This window comes from Melanerpes formicivorus, unplaced genomic scaffold (genome assembly GCF_026170545.1).
Source record: "Melanerpes formicivorus ecotype bairdi unplaced genomic scaffold, bMelFor1.0.p_v2 SCAF_7, whole genome shotgun sequence".
Lineage (NCBI taxonomy): Eukaryota > Metazoa > Chordata > Aves > Piciformes > Picidae > Melanerpes > Melanerpes formicivorus.
The window spans coordinates 25,702,874-25,723,209 of record NW_027142359.1 but is presented as its reverse complement, the minus strand read 5'-3'; the positions used below and the strand labels follow the sequence as shown (position 1 = coordinate 25,723,209).

Genomic DNA, 20,336 nt, shown 5'->3' with positions numbered 1-20,336 from the left:
AGAGGGACCTCGACAGGCTGGACAGATGGGCAGAGTCCAATGGCATGAGATTTAACACATCCAAGTGCCGGGTTCTGCACATTGGCCACAACAACCCCATGCAGAGCTACAGGCTGGGGTCTGAGTGGCTGGAGAGCAGCCAGGCAGAGAGGGACCTGGGGGTACTGGTCGATGGTAGGCTGAACATGAGCCTGCAGTGTGCCCAGGTGGCCAGGAGGGCCAATGGCATCCTGGCCTGTATCAGGAACAGTGTGGCCAGCAGGAGCAGGGAGGTCATTGGTGCCCCTGTACACTGCACTGGTTAGGCCGCACCTCGAGTACTGTGTCCAGTTCTGGGCCCCTCAGTTTAGGAAGGATGTTGACTTGCTGGAACGAGTCCAGAGAAGAGCAATGAAGTTGTTGAGGGGTTTGGAACACAAGCCCTATGAGGAGAGACTGAGGGAGCTGGGGTTGCTTAGCCTGGAGAGGAGGAGTCTCAGGGGTGACCTTATTGCTCTCTACAACTACCTGAAGGGAGGTTGTAGACAGGCGGATGTTGGTCTCTTCTCCCAGGCAGCCAGTACCAGACCAAGAGGACACAGTCTCAAGCTGCACCAGGGGAGGTTTAGGTTGGACGTTAGGAAGAAGTTCTATAGAGAGAGAGTGATTGCCCATTGGAATGGGCTGCCTGGTGAGGTGGTGGAGTCACCATAATGGGAGGTGTTGAGAAGGAGACTTGATGGGGTGCTTGGTGCCATGGGTTAGTTGTTTAGGTGGGTTGGATTGGTTGATGGGTTGGACGCAATGATCTTGAAGGTCTCTTCCAACCTGGTTTACTCTATGTATTCAATATGTATTCTCTTATTTAGATCTGTCAGTGTTTCAGCATACACTGCTTAGAAATAGCTTAAGTAGAATTTCCATTGCAACTTGATTTTAGACCTGTGTTTTATTTCTGGTGAGTAGAGGGTCCTCTGAAGCACTTAAAATAGAAAAAGTGGGCTGACTGGAAAACACTTTCCCTTACATATGGAAACAGGGATATGCTTTTATTTTGACTTGGAACAACAAACTGTTGCTTGTTCTTCTACAAGTTTGGAAAAAATAGTCATGTTCTCAGGAATTGCATTTGTTTTGAAATAATGTGTGTATAGACAAGTTTTATAATGGGACATAGAGTAAATAACATTTTTAATACTTCACATGGTGCAGTTTTAGGATGTTGCTGCCATAGATGTCAAAATAAATCTGGAGTTGTTTGCATTCATTTTTTGTCTCACAGATTTTAATTTCTTTTTCCCCCTTCAATGTAGTTTTTCTCAATTTCATGGAATAATCACACACTACAAAATTGGAGCTCTCTGCATGAATATCATAGACCATGAACTGAAGAGACACGAGCTTTGGCAGGAAGAACTTGCTAAAAAGAAGAAAGCTGATATCCTTTGGAAATACTGGGATAGGTCGATGGTTTCTAACTCTTCCTGATAGCTGTTGAGTTATATGAGGTAAGGATATAGCAACCTCTCTGAAAACAGTAGAATGTACTACAAAGTGCAAAATATAACAGCAGGTATGAAAAATACCAAGAGTGAGAAGTTTGGGCTGCTGAAGATGTTAAGCTGAAGCTGCAGTACCAGAACAAGAGTACCAGAACAGGCTGTGCCAGGGGAGGTTTAGGTTGGATGTTAGGAAGAAGTTCTATACAGAGAGAGTGATTGCCCATTGGAATGGGCTGCCCGGGGAGGTGGTGGAGTCCCCATCATTGGAGGTGTTCAGGAGGAGACTTGATGGGTTACTTGGTGCCATGATTTAGTTGTTTAGGTGGGTTGGGTTGGTTGATGGGTTGGACACGATCTTGAAGGTCTCTTCCAACCTGGTTTATTCTATGTATTCTATTCTAAAGCAAGGTGGGGGGGAAAGTTTTATTTTATTAGAAGTAGAAGAGAACAGAATAGAATTAACCAGGTTGGAAAAGACCTTTGAGATCATCAAGTCCAACCTATCACCCAACACCATCTAATCAACTAAACTACGTACCTCATCTAGTCTCTCCCTAAACACCTCCAGTGATGGTTATTTCCACCACCCCTGGGCAGCCCATTCCAATGGCCAGTCACTCTTTCTGTGAAGAGCTTCTTCCTAACATCCAGCCTAAACCTCCCCTGATGCAGCTAGTGATGTCTTAGGAATGTTTTTGCTGAGTATTATGATACAATACATCCAAGACTAGGAGGAGGAAAAAAGGATGCTGTAGATTACAGGTGTAGCAAGCTGTTTGCTGAGGCAGTGTCTTTACACTTGCCTGTTCCATAGATGTAGTGTTTGAATAACACCTTTGAGGACAATTGTCATCAAAACAGTATAACTTTTATCCAAACTCCTTAACTTCTGCTGTTTACGTGATGAAGATCCTGAAAATCAAACTCTCAAAAAGGACTATGAGAAAACTTATAAGAAATACCAAGGGTTGGTTGTCAAGCAGGAGCAGCTACTCAGAGGTACCAGATCTGAACAGTGAATTATTTCCTTGTTGGTGCGTGTGGGTAGAGGGTTCTAGTGGACACATATTATAACCAGGGTGTCTTAAATATATTCAGTGTGCTGATGAATATAGAAGAGTGCTGCAAAGAACAAGGGAGGAGTACTTAATGAGGTTGTTTGACAGTGCACTAACAATTTTTAAAGTGATCTGTCAGTCTTAGATGAAAAATAGCAAAAGTGATCCATTTAACTTTTCTTTGCTCATGATATTGGTTTGGGTGGAGTTGGGTATTTTGGTTTGGTACATTTGATTTGAATTTTTTTAACATAGCATAACCTAACCTGTATCTGACCCAAGCTGAATAGCTTTTACACTCAGGTTTTCTACTGAAAAGCACTTAAAGTTAGATTGAAATGATCTGAGTGGCAAAGCTTTCCTGAGAAGGGCTTTTAATGGCTCCCATTGGAATTGATAAGGGGTAAAAAAAAAAAGGGATAAAAAGTCTCTAGGGATAATTGTTGGGGTGTTTTGATTCTATGGGTAGGTTGGTTGGTTTGTTGTCTGTTTTGTTGTTGGGGGTTGTTTTTTGGGGTTGGTTTTGGGTTTTTTTTTAATTATTATTCCAAAGCCACTCTTAGAATTAATCTTTTTAAGCAGGAATAAAAAGCATTCATAGTCCATTTCCTTGTAAAGGCATTTTGGAAGGAGCAGAATGCCTCTGAAAGTCTTGTCGTGAGCTCTTAATGTGTGTATAGAGACTTGTTTAGTTCTGTTGTCTTTGATCTGTTGGCATGATTTTTATTGGACTTTGTTAGTTGCACTTTACCTGCTCCTGAATCTTGCTGAGGACACTCGCACTGAGCTGAAGATGAGAAACAAGAATATTGTCCATATGTTAGTGAAAGCACTGGACCGTGATAATTTTGAGCTGCTTATCCTGGTTGTATCTTTCTTGAAGAAACTCAGCATTTTTATGGAGAACAAAAATGATATGGTAAGGCTCATAGCACTGCTTCAATGCTGGAAAGGCGTGGACTCTGAAAACTTTGTGTGGTTAGAGAGAAGAGGGTGACATCCCAGTCCCCACCCTAAACATTCATAGCAATAATTATCCTCTTTCGTTATTAGTAAAATGAGTAAAAGAAAAGGATTACAATATCTAGCCGTGACATATTGCAAAATATTTTGAATGATTTTCTTCCCAAACAGTGAAGCTAGCTCAAAATACAGTAACTGAAATTCTGAAGTTTGAACTCAGCACCTCAGAGTTGTGTTATACTCTGGAGATACCTGTGAGCTGTCTCCCAAACTAGACTCTTTTGATTGTCTCTGCCATGTCTTGGGAAAAGGTAATTTTCCTTCTACAGTTTGCTAGACTGATTTACCTATTTCTTAGTCAGGTTCATTTTCTTGGCATCTTGCAACAGGTCCTTTTCCATTGATAGAATAGCATAGCATAAACCAGGTTGGAAGAGACCTTCAAGATCGTGTCCAGCCTATCATCCAACACTACCTAATCAACTAAACCATGCAACCAAGCACCCTATCAAGTCTCCTCCTAAACACTGCCAATGATGGTGACTCTACCACCTCCCTGGGCAGCCCATTCCAATGGGCAATCACTCTCTGTGTAGAATTTCTTCCTAACCTCCAGCCTAAACCTCCCCTGGTGCATCTTGAGACTGTGTTCTCTTGTTCTGGTACTGGTTGCCTGGGAGAAGAGACCAACCTCTACCTATCTACAACCTCCCTTCAGGTAGTTGTAGAGAGCAATATGCCTAAGAACTGGGGGAAACTTTACCTCCTCCCCCCCATAATCTTTTTTTAGGTGAAGTTTCAAACTTCTGAAGTTGTAGCATTGTTGCTTTTGTGATTTTCAGCTCTAGCCAGGTGTCTCCTTCAGCGGTATCTGAATGGCTTTTAATAATTACATGCCTTCACTTCTATGCCTGTATGCCAATTTGTTAAATGAAAACCATACATTTTCCTTATCCAAGAGGTAATCTGAGATTAATGTTACATTTAGGTTGTGAGGTGAAAATATTTGTGTAAATGCAATGGGAAATTAATTGCATCTCTTTTACTGGGACTGTCATTCTCATGCATATGCACGGAACACTGCAGACAAGATATCTTCCCTATTTATATAGAAGTATCCTGTTTCTTAACAAAAATCAAGCACCAAGCATGCATTTTGGGGGAAATGTGGACTGTTTATTAGGTGAGATTGGTCATTGATTTAGTTTATACTTTTGTAGTGTCTTGAAGGACCTTATTAGGAAAATAAGGATTAGCTCTCCAGCCCACTGATTTGCTGGCACACGTTGTTTGATGTGGTGCAAAAACAGATGAAAAAAAAAATGCTGAATTTATTGTATTCTAGAGTGTTTGAACAAATTTGAGAAGACTTGAAAAAGCTTGAGGTCAGCTGTCTGAGCAATTCTTACTACTGATAAAGATGATACTTTTTTCTCCACAGTGGTATTAAGGAAAGATACCAGTGAAGAAGAAGGTGTTCTAATATTTGTATCAGGCAATGACAAAAAAATGAACTAAGATTAGTTGTGCAGTGCCTGATTCTAAGTAAAACTGAATAATTCATGTATATTTATAGCACATTCTTTCCTTTGGTACTCAAGTGCCATATTAAATTCAAAGCAGTGAAGTGGGACTTACTGCTCTCTGTTTGGTTTTGATCAAAGGTATCCAGTCAGTTGTTTGATTATTGCACTATGCTGTGTGGGGAGAGCTGTAGTTTCTTCATGTTCACTCTGTGTCTATTTATAACTGGAAGGCTAGTTACATACATGCAGAAGTTTGAAGAATGCAAAGTAATTTTATGTGCCTCCTTTTAGCCAAAGAAAGTTCTGGGAAACGAAAAACGAATGCATTCAAAAGATTATGTCAAATAAAAGCAGAGAAATGTTACTTAAAAGATGACAAAAACTTTCTGAAGTCTTGCCAGTCAGTGCTCAGATGTCTCCTCTGGCTGGTAAAGGGAACACGATCTCAGGAACTGATACCACTTCTCAGTTCCTGGATTCCACTTTTTAATTTGAAAGTGATACATGTTTCAAGATGACTTTCATGCTTTCATTAAATTAACATAGAGGATGGCATGCCTCTTCGGAGTGCACATGCAATGTTCTGTCTAGGGGTTCATTTGAAATTCATAATGAAAGGTCTAAAATTCTTTAGGATGCCAATTTTCTGTCTGTCTTCATTGGGTATCTCTTTGACTCTAATGTCAGTTGCTCCAGGGTTGCCTGTGTTTAAGTTTACATAAGTTGCTCCTCCCAATCTAGTCGTGAAAGTGATGTCTTGACCACATTCTTGCAGTATTCCAACTGTGAGGAACATTTCCAAGACATTTGAACTGTTGGATTCAAAAACTATTTTAATCAACATTACCCAGTAACCCAGTCTAGAAAGCTTTAACCACAAAGACTTAAGCAAAGCTGCTTCATATGAAAATGCAGTGAAAGTCACTTACTATGGGTACAAATTGGATATGTATTTGCATACACATGCATGTGAATACATTAAAAGCTGAGGAGGCTTTCACATGGAAGATAAAGCTAAGTTTTGATGGATTATGGACTTCTATTTTTCTTGATATACAGGTTGAAATGGATATTGTTGAAAAACTGGTGAAAATGGTACCCTGTGAACATGAAGACCTGCTGAACATCACTCTTCGACTCTTACTAAATCTCTCCTTTGATACAGGCCTGAGAAATAAAATGGTACAAGTTGGTCTGCTTCCCAAACTCACTGCACTTCTAGGTATGGGTTGGTTTTTTTTTGTTGTTGTTTTTATAATATAGACAGTTCATCAAGGAAAGTGAAGCTGGCTGTATTAGTGTGCCTAGAAGTTGTTATAACCCTTTTTCACAACGAACCTCCTCACTACCCCCAACTTGTTATCATTCAAGTCACCTTTGGAGATGGAGCTTTAAATGGAAGGTTAAAATAATGTGGTTCCCAGTAGATTTTTGTTCTTAGGTTCTCTTAAATTGTTGAATGAGTTTTCTGGTCTTTAAAGAGAACTTTGATATCTACCTGAAAATCATGTGAGCTGACACTTGTAATTTGGGGTGAGCACACAGGAAAAATAGCCTCATGGAATTGAAGCTGATGTACCTTCCAATTACCTTTTTATGAAGCTTGATATACCTGCTGCCTCTTGTTATCTTGATGGTCTCCAGATACAGGGTTCAAACATTTCCCAGCATTGTAGATTGAGCTTTTTTTAGACTTTCAGCTTGTCAGCCTGTAACATGTGTTAAGATTGTGTGAGTACTTCAGGTGCAAGGGAAATTTTGTCCATAGGGAAAAGCCACGGAGGCATTAGGGAGTTTGGAAAAAGCAGAGGATTGTCTAATACCATTGTTCTCAGGAGGGAGTTTTTATTTCCCTTTGTGTGTTCTCTGGCTGATACTATCTAAAGGCTGCTCTGGTAGCTATACCAAATGTTTAGCAGGATTCAGCCATAAGAATTGAGTGCTCATTTTTATGTAAGAGTTGAGGATCTTGTATTGTGGAGCCCTAAATGCATGAAACACTCATGCAAGACATTGTTGAAGCTGAGATATGTTGAGTTTGGGATACATCCAATGCAGCCACTGTATCCACATGTGATTGGAACCAGTGGAATGTAGCGGTGGATCTGAACTTTCTTTCCTGGCTTTGTAGAGTCAGTTCGGATTGTTTGTTGTCTCAGTTTTGCATTCCACTTCACCAGGGCCTTTTTGCTGCTTAATACACAAGCCATTACCCTTGCTTTGAAAACTTCAATGTTATTGGTTGTTATTATAACAGCTATTTGATGTATCCTCTGGGGTTTCTATGCATTCTGCCCCACAACCATGTGTGCACTTGGTATCCTCCTCTGGGCTGAGCTAGGTAGAAGAAGAAAAATGGCATTTGGAATTCCTGTTCTTTGTACTTTCTTCCCCAAGAGAATGTCATTTGGGAGTGAACTGAGAAGTGGAAGCTGATCAGGAAGTGTATTTGTCTCTTGTTTGAGAGAGGAACTGTCTAGGTCAGCTTCTGACTGTAAGCTTTTTGGTGCAGTAACTTGTCTCTTTCTTTTATTTGTAAAGCAGCTAGTGCTGTAGTCTAAGGCTAGGGCTTCTGGGTGCTTGTCAGGCCAAGCAGAGGTGTGACACCAATTACTGCTCCCAGAAATTCCCTATTTAATTAGTTTAGTGCAACTACACTAATCAGTTAAGTATCTGCTTTCTGATTCCAAAGGGGAATCAGACAAAAATCATTTCATTTCAAATGCCATGTTTTTAGATTTGTAAGTAGAACTGTGTAGAAGGCTGTTCAGCCTAGAAGTGGCTGCTAAAATTGCTGTCTGTTCCTGAAGTGGCTATTAAGGTCATCTACAGCAAGTACTGCAAGTACTTCCAGAAGCCTCACTGTCTGGTCACAGAACCACCTGTCACAGGTGGTTCTTCTTCACTTGGAAGTGTTTGATTTATTTTGATTTTATTTAATTTTATTATTTTTTTGTTGTGTAAAGGCATGTGCTGTTAGCCCTAACTCCTCCCTGTAGAACTGCTTATTTTGCAATGTGCTGGTTAGAAAATGTGGGTAGGAATACAGTCTGGGTTTCGTCTCTTAAGCTAGCTCTGTGATTTGCCAGACTCTTCTTGATAGTGGTGATTCAAATAATCCTCAAGTACATTACCTTGTACATCCTGTCCCAGGGAAGCCTGCAGCCTTAATAACAAAATAATCATGTGCCAGATGCCCCTTTTATACAGGTTGCTTGGATATTAAACACACATTATTCAAGTCACTACCCTTCAGCTTGCATTTGCAGGTCACTTTAAAGTGCTAACACACCTCAACAGCTGTTGACAAGTTACCATGCAGTTCCTAATGCTAAGAGGTCACATTTGTTGACTCAGCCCACTGAAATTTAACATTTGTGTGTGCTATGCAGTAGGTGTTTAAGAGGAGAGTTGAAATTGCAAAGAATTAAAGGATAGGATTTGTCAGGCAGTGGTTTAAAGCTGAGCACTGAGGAGGCTGCAGTCTGCAGTTCTGGAAGATGTGCTGGAAGGGATGCTTAGTGCCTTGGGTGCAGGAAGACCCCAAACGTAGGTGGAGGCTGGAAGTGGAGAAGATGGACTGGCTTCAGCCATGCTATCAGGAACAAACCAAGTATGGCATGGCTGTATTGGAGAGGAACCATCTTCCTTCTTTCTCTCTCACTCCAGTGTTGAGGCTGCTGTTGAAAATATCACCATGAAACATTCTGCTTAGTCTTGGCTTCCATTTTAATTAGCCTTTTCTTTTTAACAGTGCCAATGCCTGCTTCCCCATGTAGCTTTGCCAGTCAACACCACTTGCTAGTTTTCGCGGCTTCTCTTCACAAGTCTAAAGTATTGTATATGACAAGACTCCTCTTGCACCCTCCAGGCACCCAAGTTAATCAACTACAGCTGACCTTTGTTATGCTCTGAATCTCAAAGAACTGGGTGCAGCTGAGGGAAATTTGGCTTCAGACTTGATCAGAAGCTGGAGCAGAGCTGTGGAGGCTTGTGAGGAATAGCCTGCTGTGTTGAAGCTTCTTCACATACAAGCGGCTTGAAGACATATTAGAAAAGATTTTGTTGATTTGTGTGACTTCAGTTCTTGAAGACAAAAGACACCTTGTAGCTGTTGAGTCATCAGGGCCCTGTGGAGAACATTTTTTTTGTACTGGTGGCTTTGCTGTAATACTTAGAAATTATGTTTAGAGTGATCTGGGTTTTAGTACATGCCCTTTATAAGCACCACGCTGTAGACTGTTGTGTAGAGGTTTGGTTCACTCTTACAGTACTCTCATTTTCCTTTTCATGGCATGATTCAAGTAAAGCACAGCAGAGGAATTTGGTGGTCAGTGTATTTCCTTGTGGAAAGTATTCTCACTGAAAGGGGGAAACATATAGCTGAACTTTAAAAAAGCTTATTCACATCCTTCCTTTATTCCTGGGAATGCTCTTCCACTGTTGGATGGAAGGGAAATGTTACCATTTTTCATAATTATTCTGCTGGCTGTGTGATTAGTTTCTAAAGTAAATGCCCTGGCAGCAAACACAACAAAACATTGTCTACAAGGAAGAATAAAATCCCCTCACTTCTTGTTTGGACCAAATCCACTTTATTTTTCAGTTAACTGTCCAAACCAAATACAAAACTTTTAGTACAGCTCTCTTAAATATATGCACAGCTTGTGATGCACATTCTTCTAATAAGGGTGCTATTTTGTGCTGTGTCTGAGTGGTTTCTTAGCCTTTGTGAAGTGAGACAAATAGTTCTTCATTCTCCATAAGAACAACGGGCAGCTTGTACTGCAGAACCAGCCGAGTGCTATGGCGTGGCTTATGGCAGGCTGTGAGCTCTCCTTGGTGGAGCCCTGTTCAGAAGGAGCCAGCTTCTGTCAGTGGGAGGGTGTGGCAGGCAGTATTGGGATTTCTGTGTCTGCCCATGAGTAAGTTATTCCTCTCAAAAGGATATAAATGATAGGGGATGGTGCAAAAGCTGTTACAGAGGAACTGTGTTACTGCTCAGAGGGTAAAAGGAGTAGGTCAGGCTGTGTTTGAGGGAAAAACATTTTTGCTATGATGTGTGTGTTCATCCATTTGAGCTGCTGGATGGTTTTTAGGTGTACTGGTTGTGTATTATCTTGAAATGTCATTTTCTTTTCAATTCCTAGTGCAAGCTGTGCTTAAAGAATGACACCCATTATGCTTGGGTGTCAGAGTAAAGTGGCTCCACTTGGTTGCTCAAAAAGCTTTTAAAAATCAAGGGCTGATTGAACACAGTTAGTGAGCAGATTACAGTACCAGTAACAAGTTGGGCCTAAATGGGACATGGAGTGCAGAAGGATTGTGCATACGGCTGTGAAAGTGTTACATGGGTCCAAGGTGTTCAGTCTCAAACATTTTAGGTGGTGTGGATTTTGCACTACAGATTACAGTGACTGAAAGGAAATTGGCTTGTGGATTTGTATTCAGCCAAGTAGATGAGTGTTTGGTGTATGAAATAGTGTGGTCAGTCCCAAGCAGCAATAGTCTGCTTTTGTCATTTGCAGTGTGTATCAAACCTATATACCTTATTGATTTGAGCATCCTGGCCTGATAGTGTTAATTTCTCAGTGTTCCAAAGTTTAGCATCAACACACTGAGAAGTGGTAGCCACCTGGACTATGTAGAAGTCTAAGGACTGTGCAATAGCTCGCAAACTCCAAAGGTCAAAGTTTTCTGTAATGAGTTCTTTATTGCAGCTGGAGGTAGTCAGAGCAGAGGGTAAGTTTGAGAGTCTGATTTAGTCTTCAATGAAGAGTCTGTCTTCACTAGGTTCATTGATAGAATTTGAGAGTTTTATTATCTAAAATCTTTTCTGCAAACTGCTGAAATTCCTCTGATATTTTCTGTCCTTTAATGAGCAATCAAAGACTTGCCCAACGATTGTTATGTTGGCTTTCTTAACAATCAGCTCCTGATACATTGTGCAGCCAAGCTGGTTTGTATGTCGACTGCTGTTTAAAAACCTAAGAAGTACTTTGCTCTCTAATTAACGGAGTGCTGTGGGTTTTTAATGTTCTATTCCTTTTATGAAAGTTTCTTTTAAGACGGCTTAAAGTCAATGTGTTCTCTTTATGAGTTCACTTGGCCTTTGTGTAATGAACTTATTATGGAGCTTCACACATCTGTTGAAAAATAGAGCTTCTTATAGGCTACTGCAGTGTTTTTTCAGGCTTTAATAGGCCTCGTTTATCCTATAAAGAAACATACATTTTCTTACCTGATCAAGTGAGCAAACAATAGGGGTCAGATGTGGCAGAGACCCTAACAAAAAGCACATGTCTAGCCATCAGGGTGAGGTAAAGTCATATCGGGATTGCTTGAAGTTATTAATGGCAGTAAAATTTATGCTTCCTTCTGTTTTCCCAATTAAATGGAGAAACCTTTTTTACCTAAGGTGATTCTGCAGCAGCTGGTTCCAATACTTGTTGTGTGAATATTGCCTGAGGTGTCTCCATTCCTTTATAGAAGAGGCTGGCTGAAGCACATTAAGTAACAGTTCAACTACAGGGACCAGTCTGTTGGAAAGCAGTAATTATTAAGGGATTTGTTTTAATGGTAGTTTTTTTAGCATTCGTGGTGAGTATGGCCAAGGCTTAAAAAACCCCCAACACAACAAACAAAAAACCTGACCAGAAGAAACACAATACAAATGAAAAAATCTCTCTTCAGCATTCAACTTCTAAATCCCTATTAGAAGTGCAAATAAACCTAGCAGGCAGACTTAAGGAGAGCAGCGGGTGCACAATGTGCTTTATAACCCTGCACTTAGATAGTGTAACTCTAGAGTAGACAGCCAAATTTAGTGCCATGACAGAAAACTTGACTTCTGATGTTGAGACATAGAGAATGTGGAAAGATGTCAGTATCACTAAGATCATGTTTGAAGCAGAAATAGAATCTCAGCTATCTTTAAGGCAAAATTCTTCACCATATCTTTGGTTCATACTACTGGTAAATTGTAGGGAATGATCAGGAAAGAGAATAAAACTAAACCTTTATTAGAATAAACCAAACCAGGTTGGAAGAGACCTTCAAGATCATCGTGTCCAACCCTTCAACCAATCCAACCCACCCAAACAGCTAACCCATGGCACCAAGCACCCCATCAAGTCTCCTTCTGAACACCTTCAATGACGGCGACTCCACCACCTCCCCGGGCAACCCATTCCATAGCGCAATCACTCTTTCTGTATAGAACTTCTTCCTAATATCTAACCTGAACCTCCCCTGGCGCAGCCTGAGACTGTGTCCTCTTGTTCTGGTACTGGGTGCCTGGGAGAAGAGACCATCATCAGCCTGTCTACAACCTCCTTTCAGGTAGTTGTAGAGAGTGATAAGGTCACCCCTGAGTCTCCTCTTCTCCAGGCTAAGCAGCCCCAGCTCCCTCAGCCTCTCCTCGTAGGGCTTGTGTTCCAAACCCCTCACCAACTTTGTTGCTCTTCTCTGGACTCGTTCCAGCAAGTCAACCTCCTTCCTAAAGGATCTGAAACTCTTAACATCATATTTTAAAGAAACTAACAGGTTTTTTTTAAATCTGTTGTCTTAGTTTACTGGCTCCTTTATACACTGTCCAGAGTTGGAAACAGTGCTTTTCCATTTTGTAGCTATTATAGGAGAATCCTTGCTAAGTTGAGCAGTCAGCCTTTGACTGTTTGGCTGAGCGAGCACTCATTGCTGTGATGTGCTGCTCACAAGTGCCTGTGTGTATTTAGCTATAAGTGTTTCTAGCTTTTTTTATTTTTTTTAAATGAAGAGGAAAATTTTGGTGTAGCACAAATTAAATTCACCAGTGTTGACTGAAAATAAACTGCTTATGGCAGCAGTAAGGGTGGGAGTGGATAGATGGCAGCAAGCTAAAGATGAGAGAATTGTTGTTGGAAATTCACCAAACTGATGAATTGGAATGGTCCCCTGACCCAGTATTTCTACTGTGGGGCTTACAATAAGTGATTGTGTAATTGTATTCTTTTAATTGTTTCTTTGCATATTGCAAGAGAAAATGAATACTTAACTGTAAAAAGTAAATCTAGTCGTCTTCATGAGCTGTTGACATCTGAAAGCTTTACAGGGCATAACTTGGGTGCCTAAAGCATGACAGAACAGAAACAACCAGCTCTAGTTTCTTGGAAAATCTCCATAAAGAAAGGGTGGAGCACTTCTAGTCTTAATCTATGGTAACATCTTCATAAAGTCTGTATGAGGGCCAAGGTAAGAGACAGAGGAGTGCCTTTTCCATAGCCCTATTGAAGCCTGCATGCAGAGGGATGGTCTCAAAGGATCACATGGAACAACTTTGCAGATGGAGTAGTCCCGTAAATCCTGAGGCTTTTACAAGTTCAGATGTAAGAGGGGTGGTTACAATCTACTTACTCTTTTGGAAATGTGGAAACATCTTAACTCACAAGTTTCTGCTAGTTATCTAAGAGTTCCTCAGATGATCTTCTCCAGGAAGGTCCCCATGTCTGTAGCTGCTAAGTTAAAAAAACTGTCAATTGATAGTACTGTCTTCAGACCTTTTGAGCTGATAGGGCAAGAAATATGCTAACATAAAAATTTATTGCACTATAGTGAGTATGGAGCTGCTATATCTCTATACAGTATAACCAGTTTCTCTTCTTTGCATGATGGATTACATCCTACTTTACATGATGGGTTACAGTTTTACATACTGGAACAGTCTCATTTTCTAAAGCAAAATATTTGAGGCTGGGGCCTCCATTTATTCTTTTCAGAAGAGAATCAGATCTCAGGGAAACTTATAGATCCTCAGCACATGACCTTTTAAATAAAAAACTGTGATGTTTTCACAATAAGAAGAATGCAGTTGAATTGTTTACCTTTCTGCCAGGACTTTATAGTAAGATTGTGCTACTGCTTGCACAGCAAGTGTCTCTTGAATAATACAGAGGTTAATTCTTGCTGTCTGGAAGACTCAAAAGCTCAATCGATGTTTAACTCCACCATTTGGATTTGAACTTTAGCTTTGTACTTCATCAGTTCTGAAGCATGGGCACAACCAGTTCCCATTTCAATGCAGTGAACCATTCCTTTCTCAGAGTGGAAGGTAGTATACTGCATTGGTTTTTTTTCCTCCTTTCAGCAAGAGCATGTTGAAATACAGCTATACCATCCATTAGAGCTGAGGTTGCTCTGCTGTGGAGTTGTGCACACACTGAGCCAGGAAAACCCCAGCATGGAAAACCTCCATCTATTTCCAGTCCCAGTGAATTCTAAACAAGAAGATTGGAAGGGATCTTTTAGAGCAGAGAAGTCTGAGTATTTTCTAGTAACTGCAGTTGGAGCAGTTGTTGTAGTTTAATGACATATAGTACATATATGGCAAAAAAAGCAGAGTCTATAAATCTCTGCTTAATTGTGTAGCATTCAATCTGTGTAGCTTGGTGGAAACTTCTAAAGGAACAGCTTTGCATGGAATTTTTTCCACTTGTTTTGGAAGTGGATGTTTTCCTAGTTTGATTCAAACTAAGAAGCATCTCTTCATTTCCACTTGTATGCTTTGTGGAGAAAAAAAGATTGACTTTATCTTCTTCCTTCAGGATAATCCTATGGCCTCCAATTTGTCTCTAACCTGAACTTCTGATTTATCTCTGGTTTTTGCAGTGTATGGTATATTAAAGCTAAATTGGCTTCCAGTATCTGTGAGGATTCACATGAGTTCCTAAATTACAAAAATAGGCATTATTTATCTCTAAGATTAAGCTTCAGGAAAGTGTGTATCTAAATTTAGCAGCATGATGTCTACCCAGTGGCCATGGTTTGTCGTCTTTTATTAGTAGCAATACTTCAGTGAGGTGTTGGCTGTGTATTTTTCAGCCTGTCTTGCATGGAGTTCCAGGCAAAGAAACTGAGCCTGGGGCTCCAGATGCACAGCTTCATTTTTGTCCTCAGCTGTAACATTAAATAACTGAACCCAAATTCATCATTTATTAGTCCTTTGGCTTCATCATTACAATTCCTTCTCTGTTTCATAGGGTAAAAAGGTATCCATGTTTCAGATGTCGCATACGCTTAGGGTTTTTTTCCTCCCCCCAAAGAACTAACAGCAACAACAAAACCAAAAATGGTAAAAATAGCAACACCAAAACCCAAAACAGAAATCATGAAGCAAAAACAACAAGAAAAAAACAACCACAGCAAACCCTGGGCTTTCAGTTAGGCTTAAGGTATGAATCCAGTTTCAGGTAACAAAGATGGCCCAAGAGGAGTTATTAGTATGTAATTAATATCACAATGTATTATTTACAATTCTTAGCCTCCTTGAGTATGAGCAGATTTGCAAATTCTTTCAGGTTCTCTTGATAAAATAAACTGATCTATCCAATGTGATTTGTATTTACATATATAAATCAAACCAATATGTGTCTAAACCACACATGGAGTAACTTAGTCCAACTGTTTCAGAGTGAGTTCCACGGAATGATATGGCTTCGAGGTAAGGAGAGATACCTTTCTATCACTTTTTTTTCCCTAAGATCACTGCTAGCTGTGATACATGTTACTGAATTCCATGATTTCGATGCTTTCTGACACTGTGAGACAGCACAGGAATCCGATACTCAGTTTGTGACATTCTTAGGCATTGAGATTTCTTCTTTGTCTAATTCTGCAACAGATTTGACTTGAGAATATCAGGGTTTGAAACTGAAACGAAGATTCACTCTGCCATTTTAATAGGTATTTACCTTGTTTTGTGTTCTGGTTTTGATTTAGCAGAGTTAATGTTTTGCACATGAGTTGGATAAGGGCATACTTTGTATCTGATGTGGAGACATTGATGATTCCATTAGAAATGATGGGTACTCGAATTACTGATAGTGTTACATTTCAATAATTCAGGCCATAATTTATATTCTCATTTTCACTTTAGCATTTGAAAGCTGAATGCTGCTGCTCTAACTTAAATTGGCGTTTCAGTTTTACAGCTTTAGGGCTCCTTTTTTTTTTCACTGTGGAGTTAATGGAGGATTTGTAAAACAATTATTTATTTCTTTTAAGCTCACAGACTCAACCAAGATGTAGAGCCTGATCTCAAGATCAAGAAACCTTTATTTTTTTTTCCTTTAGCCTCTGCTACTAGAACCATTTAGATCATTAACCTTAGTAAGAACTAGACATGGAATTCAGGCGTTGCTCCACAGAACTGGCACATGGCTTCTTCCTAATGTTCAAAGGCAAAAAGTCTGAAGCCATTTTGAACTCAGAACCCATCATGTATTTATTTCCCTCTCTAATTTGCAGAAAACTAGTTGTGAAAACAGCCCCGGGGACCTGATATTTTTCCATCCCAGCTGCTCCAGCTGAACTCCAGCTGCAAAAAAAATCTGAGCATTGTTTCTATAAACTGTTGAGTGTATTTTATAACACAATAATTCCCACAAAATCAGTAACTGCAGTTAATGACCGGTTTGTTAAGGCATTAACTGCACTCAGCTGGGAATGACCAATTTCTCTGGAATGGCTGTATAAGAGCTAGGGATAATTCAGTAACACTTTCAAATAATTATATGATTAATTAATGGTAAATTCTTGTGGAAATCCTATCAAAGTATTTGTGACCCCCACATTTAATATCCAATGAGTTCATTATGATTCATGTTTTATTGCCATAAATACCAGAAGAATCCATAATGACTAGGCCATTATTTTCTGGGGCTGCCCTTACTGCTCTAGGCCATTTGGCTATTCCACCTTCAGCCATAAAAAGCTTGATGCTCAAAAAACACCAGCATTTGCAGGCCACAACTTTCTGGCAGCCCACCAAAACTTTTGTAATTTTTATGAACACTTTTAGAGATCTGGTTTTTCTTTTCTTTCTGTTGCCTTTTCTAGTTAGGGAAATAATTGATGCCTACTTTAACCAAGTCAAAAGGAAGTCTTCCTTGCAATTTGCTTTTTCTTATGTGGCCTTCAGCAGTGGTCAAAAATAGCAGTTAAGCTTTGGAAAGTGTTTTGCCAGCCAGGTACTGGGCAGGATTTGAAATGTTTACAGCCACATCTCTAAACAGTGATTGGCTTAGGGTTTTATTCATTAGCATTCAGATAAGTATAAACTGATCATGGAAAAGTAAGCTTGGTGATGGCATGTTCAAATAATAGTCAGTACCTGCCAGTTTGTATTTTTGGGACTGAGGTCTCTATGTAGAAGGATGGCACTTGGCTGGAATTTTTAAACAGTCTGTCACTTCTTACCTTTTATACACTCTTCAGCCTGAAAGATGATGCTTAGTGTTGAAAATACTGTAGCTGTTGAGTATTCTCTAAACTAATCTTCAACAAACTGGTTTTGCATGATTTCCAGTCACCTTTCTAATAGGCTGCATGGTTCCTAATTGAGCACAAGATTTACAGTTGCATTAACTGTAGGAGGTCATTCTGCCCCTGTACACTGCACTGGTTAGGCCACACCTCAAGTACTGTGTCCAGTTCTGGGCTGCTTAGTTTAGGAAGGATGTTGACTTGCTGGAACGAGTCCAGAGAAGGTCAACGAAGTTGGTGAGGGGTTTGGAACACAAGCCCTATGAGGAGAGACTGAGGGAGCTGGGGTTGCTTAGCCTGGAGAGGAGGAGACTCAGGGGTGACCTTATTGCTCTTTACAACTACCTGAAGGGGGGCTGTAGACAGGCAGAGGTTGGTCTCTTCTCCCAGGCAACCAGTACCAGAACAAGAGGACACAGTCTCAGGCTGCACCAGGGGAGGTTTAGGATGGATGTTAGGAAGAAGTTCTATACAGAGAGAGTGATTGCCCATTGGAATGGGCTGCCTGGGGAGGTGGTGGAGTCCCCATCACTGGAGGTGTTCAGGAGGAGACTTAATGGGGTGCTTGGTGCCATGGTTTAGTTGTTTAGGTGGGTTGGATTGGTTGATGGGTTGGACGCGATGATCTTGAAGGTCTCTTCCAACCTGGTTTATTATTATTATTAATCATACTGGCTGTGCTTAGGTACAACAGCCTCCTCTTGATTTTCCTGAAGCATTTGATTCTTTGGGTTGTGAGTTGCCACTGTTCTACATGAGAACTGAAAATATAAAAAATTAGGAGGTTTCACTTATCTCCACCAAAGTGCTTCTACAGGAAAAGCGGCACAGTGAAACTTTCAGACTTCAGCACGAAATTTGGTCCTTTCTGGGAAATTAAAATGAAATTAAACTTACAATGCAGACACAAATATTGAAAAGCTGGTTTAGTTGCATACTGTTATATTTTAGCTTTAATTCTGTAGTTTATTTTCATCTTCAAGTTAGTACAATTCAGTGTCTTTCTGTCTGCTCACAATTAAAATACTTCCTTGCTGAGCCTGTGCAGTCAGTGCCTGTGCCTTACATGCTCTAAGCCCTTCTCTCTTCCCTGTGTTGACAATAGGACAGAAGAATTCAAGGAAAATGGTTCAGTTAACTGCACAGCAAGAAGTCACTTAAATGGAACTCTTCTATTTGAAACTGTAGATGTCTTTGCCATTTGTGTGCTATGAAATCTGCCTCATAGAACATGCTTTGGGAGAATGATTTAAGTGCCAGAGTCATTAAAACCCAACTCTTGAAGAGTTCATTCAGATCCAATTTATTTCACTTCTAGCAGTTCTTCACGTGTTAAATTGAGTATCTAGGTTGTCTTAATTATTTTTAGTAGTTTAGAAACTGAGACAGTGTGGTCATTCAGCACTGATATGTAAGGTGTTCTTCAGGCTTCAGAAAAGTTGTGCCCTCTGGAAAAAGAGGTTATGCAAAGAGCTTCTCAAAAATCAGAAGGCCTTTGCTGCTGTAGTAGTCTCTTGTGCTTGAAAATAAGCTACAAGTATTGCCAAATGCTTGGAAATTGGTCTTGCTACCAAATACAAGGCTGTATCTTAGCACTAATGAAGCTTGCAGCAATAAGGAGGGGAAAAAACCTGATGGAGGACAGATTAAACAGCTATAAGATAGCATCATTCTTGTTGACTACCTGCCAGTTGATACCTTCTGAAGGTCTGGTCCAACTTCACTCTGGTTTCTTTTTCCTGTTGCTGTTCTGGGAAGCCAGCTTTCCTCCCTTTTATACTGGCTCAACCTTTAGTTCACATAGTTTCCTGCATTATCCAGGAAAGTGTAATTGTAATTTGAGTCTTAAATTTGAGCTTCTGTAAGATTGACTCTTAAATAGAGGCATGGAAAGAAGTGTTAAGAGCAGTGTAAACAGCTCTTTTCCGAGCCTCATGAAATTTTAAGGCATAATTTACTCTAGATTTTTATATTTGCATAGGAGAAGCCTTTAGCTGTATCTCTAGGAATCTTATTTTGTGTAATTGTTGGGTTTACAGTGTCACCACAAGTGAGCAGGTAGATAAGAGGATAAGAGAATCACAGAATATAATAAGCATTTTGTTTGCTTAGAACAGAGTGTGTATACTTTAGCAGCTCTAGTGCTGTCTGTGCTTTTTGTTTTAATACTAGCCAGAGTGGCTTGCAGATTTGGGCATTATCTTTTGTCCAGCTGTGAAGTGTGTGGAAGGTTTTCAATATATAAGTCATGTTTTTGCAAACAGATAAGAATCTGGAAGGTCAGCTGGACTTTAGGTTTGGTATGGGAAAGATTACTTCATTTTTGTATGGCAGCTGCTAGGAGGGTTTAGTTCTTTTTGATAATTTAACTTGGAAAAAAAGTGCAAACCTGCATTCTTAAGATAAAGGTATGGTATCCTTGCTGCTTAAAGGAAATGCCAGCTCACAATGATGAATGCAGAAGAAAAACCAACTGTGTTGGTTGCTGTTTGAGGTCCCAATGCTGTGCCAAAGTGTTATCCAGGTATGTTCTAACTTAGCTTAAATAGATGTGGGAGGTAGGGTAGTTTTGATCAGTTGTATAAGAACAGTGAATAAACTGAGTTGCTGATATTATTATATCCTGATCTAACTAATATGAATGTTTAGATGAATGCTTTATCCCATATATAGCCACTATCCTGCTAATGCAGGGCTAGAGGAGAGCTCAAGAGAATGCTCAGTCCAGATTTCAGGAGTGAGTCAGAATCAAATTCGTCTGTGTTGTTCTTAAACATTTGTATGTTTGTCTAAGGTTTTATAGAACCTTTCAGTTAAATATTTCACAGACTACTCACATTAACTCCTCCAGATTTTCCTGACAATCTTTCTCTCTTTGGTAAGTATTAATGCGAAAATCTATGAATGTTGTCTTTGAAATGTATGAACACAAAAGGCACCCACAGGATAATATTATCATTCAGGTTAATAAAACAAATCAGTTTGTGACTTACTTGAAAGGCACTGGA

General features: G+C 40.0%; 1 protein-coding gene across 1 annotated transcript in view; it reads left to right on the top strand.

Annotated features, from left to right (window-relative positions):
• Window positions 1–20,336, top strand: part of KIFAP3 (kinesin associated protein 3) — a 77,676-nt gene that overhangs the window by 10,642 nt on the left and 46,698 nt on the right. The window contains exons 7-10 of the mRNA XM_068141519.1: window positions 1,293–1,417; window positions 2,382–2,480; window positions 3,280–3,458; window positions 6,088–6,250. Of these exons, the coding sequence (XP_067997620.1) occupies window positions 1,293–1,417; window positions 2,382–2,480; window positions 3,280–3,458; window positions 6,088–6,250 (566 nt within the window). The remainder of the gene's footprint in view (window positions 1–1,292; window positions 1,418–2,381; window positions 2,481–3,279; window positions 3,459–6,087; window positions 6,251–20,336) is intronic.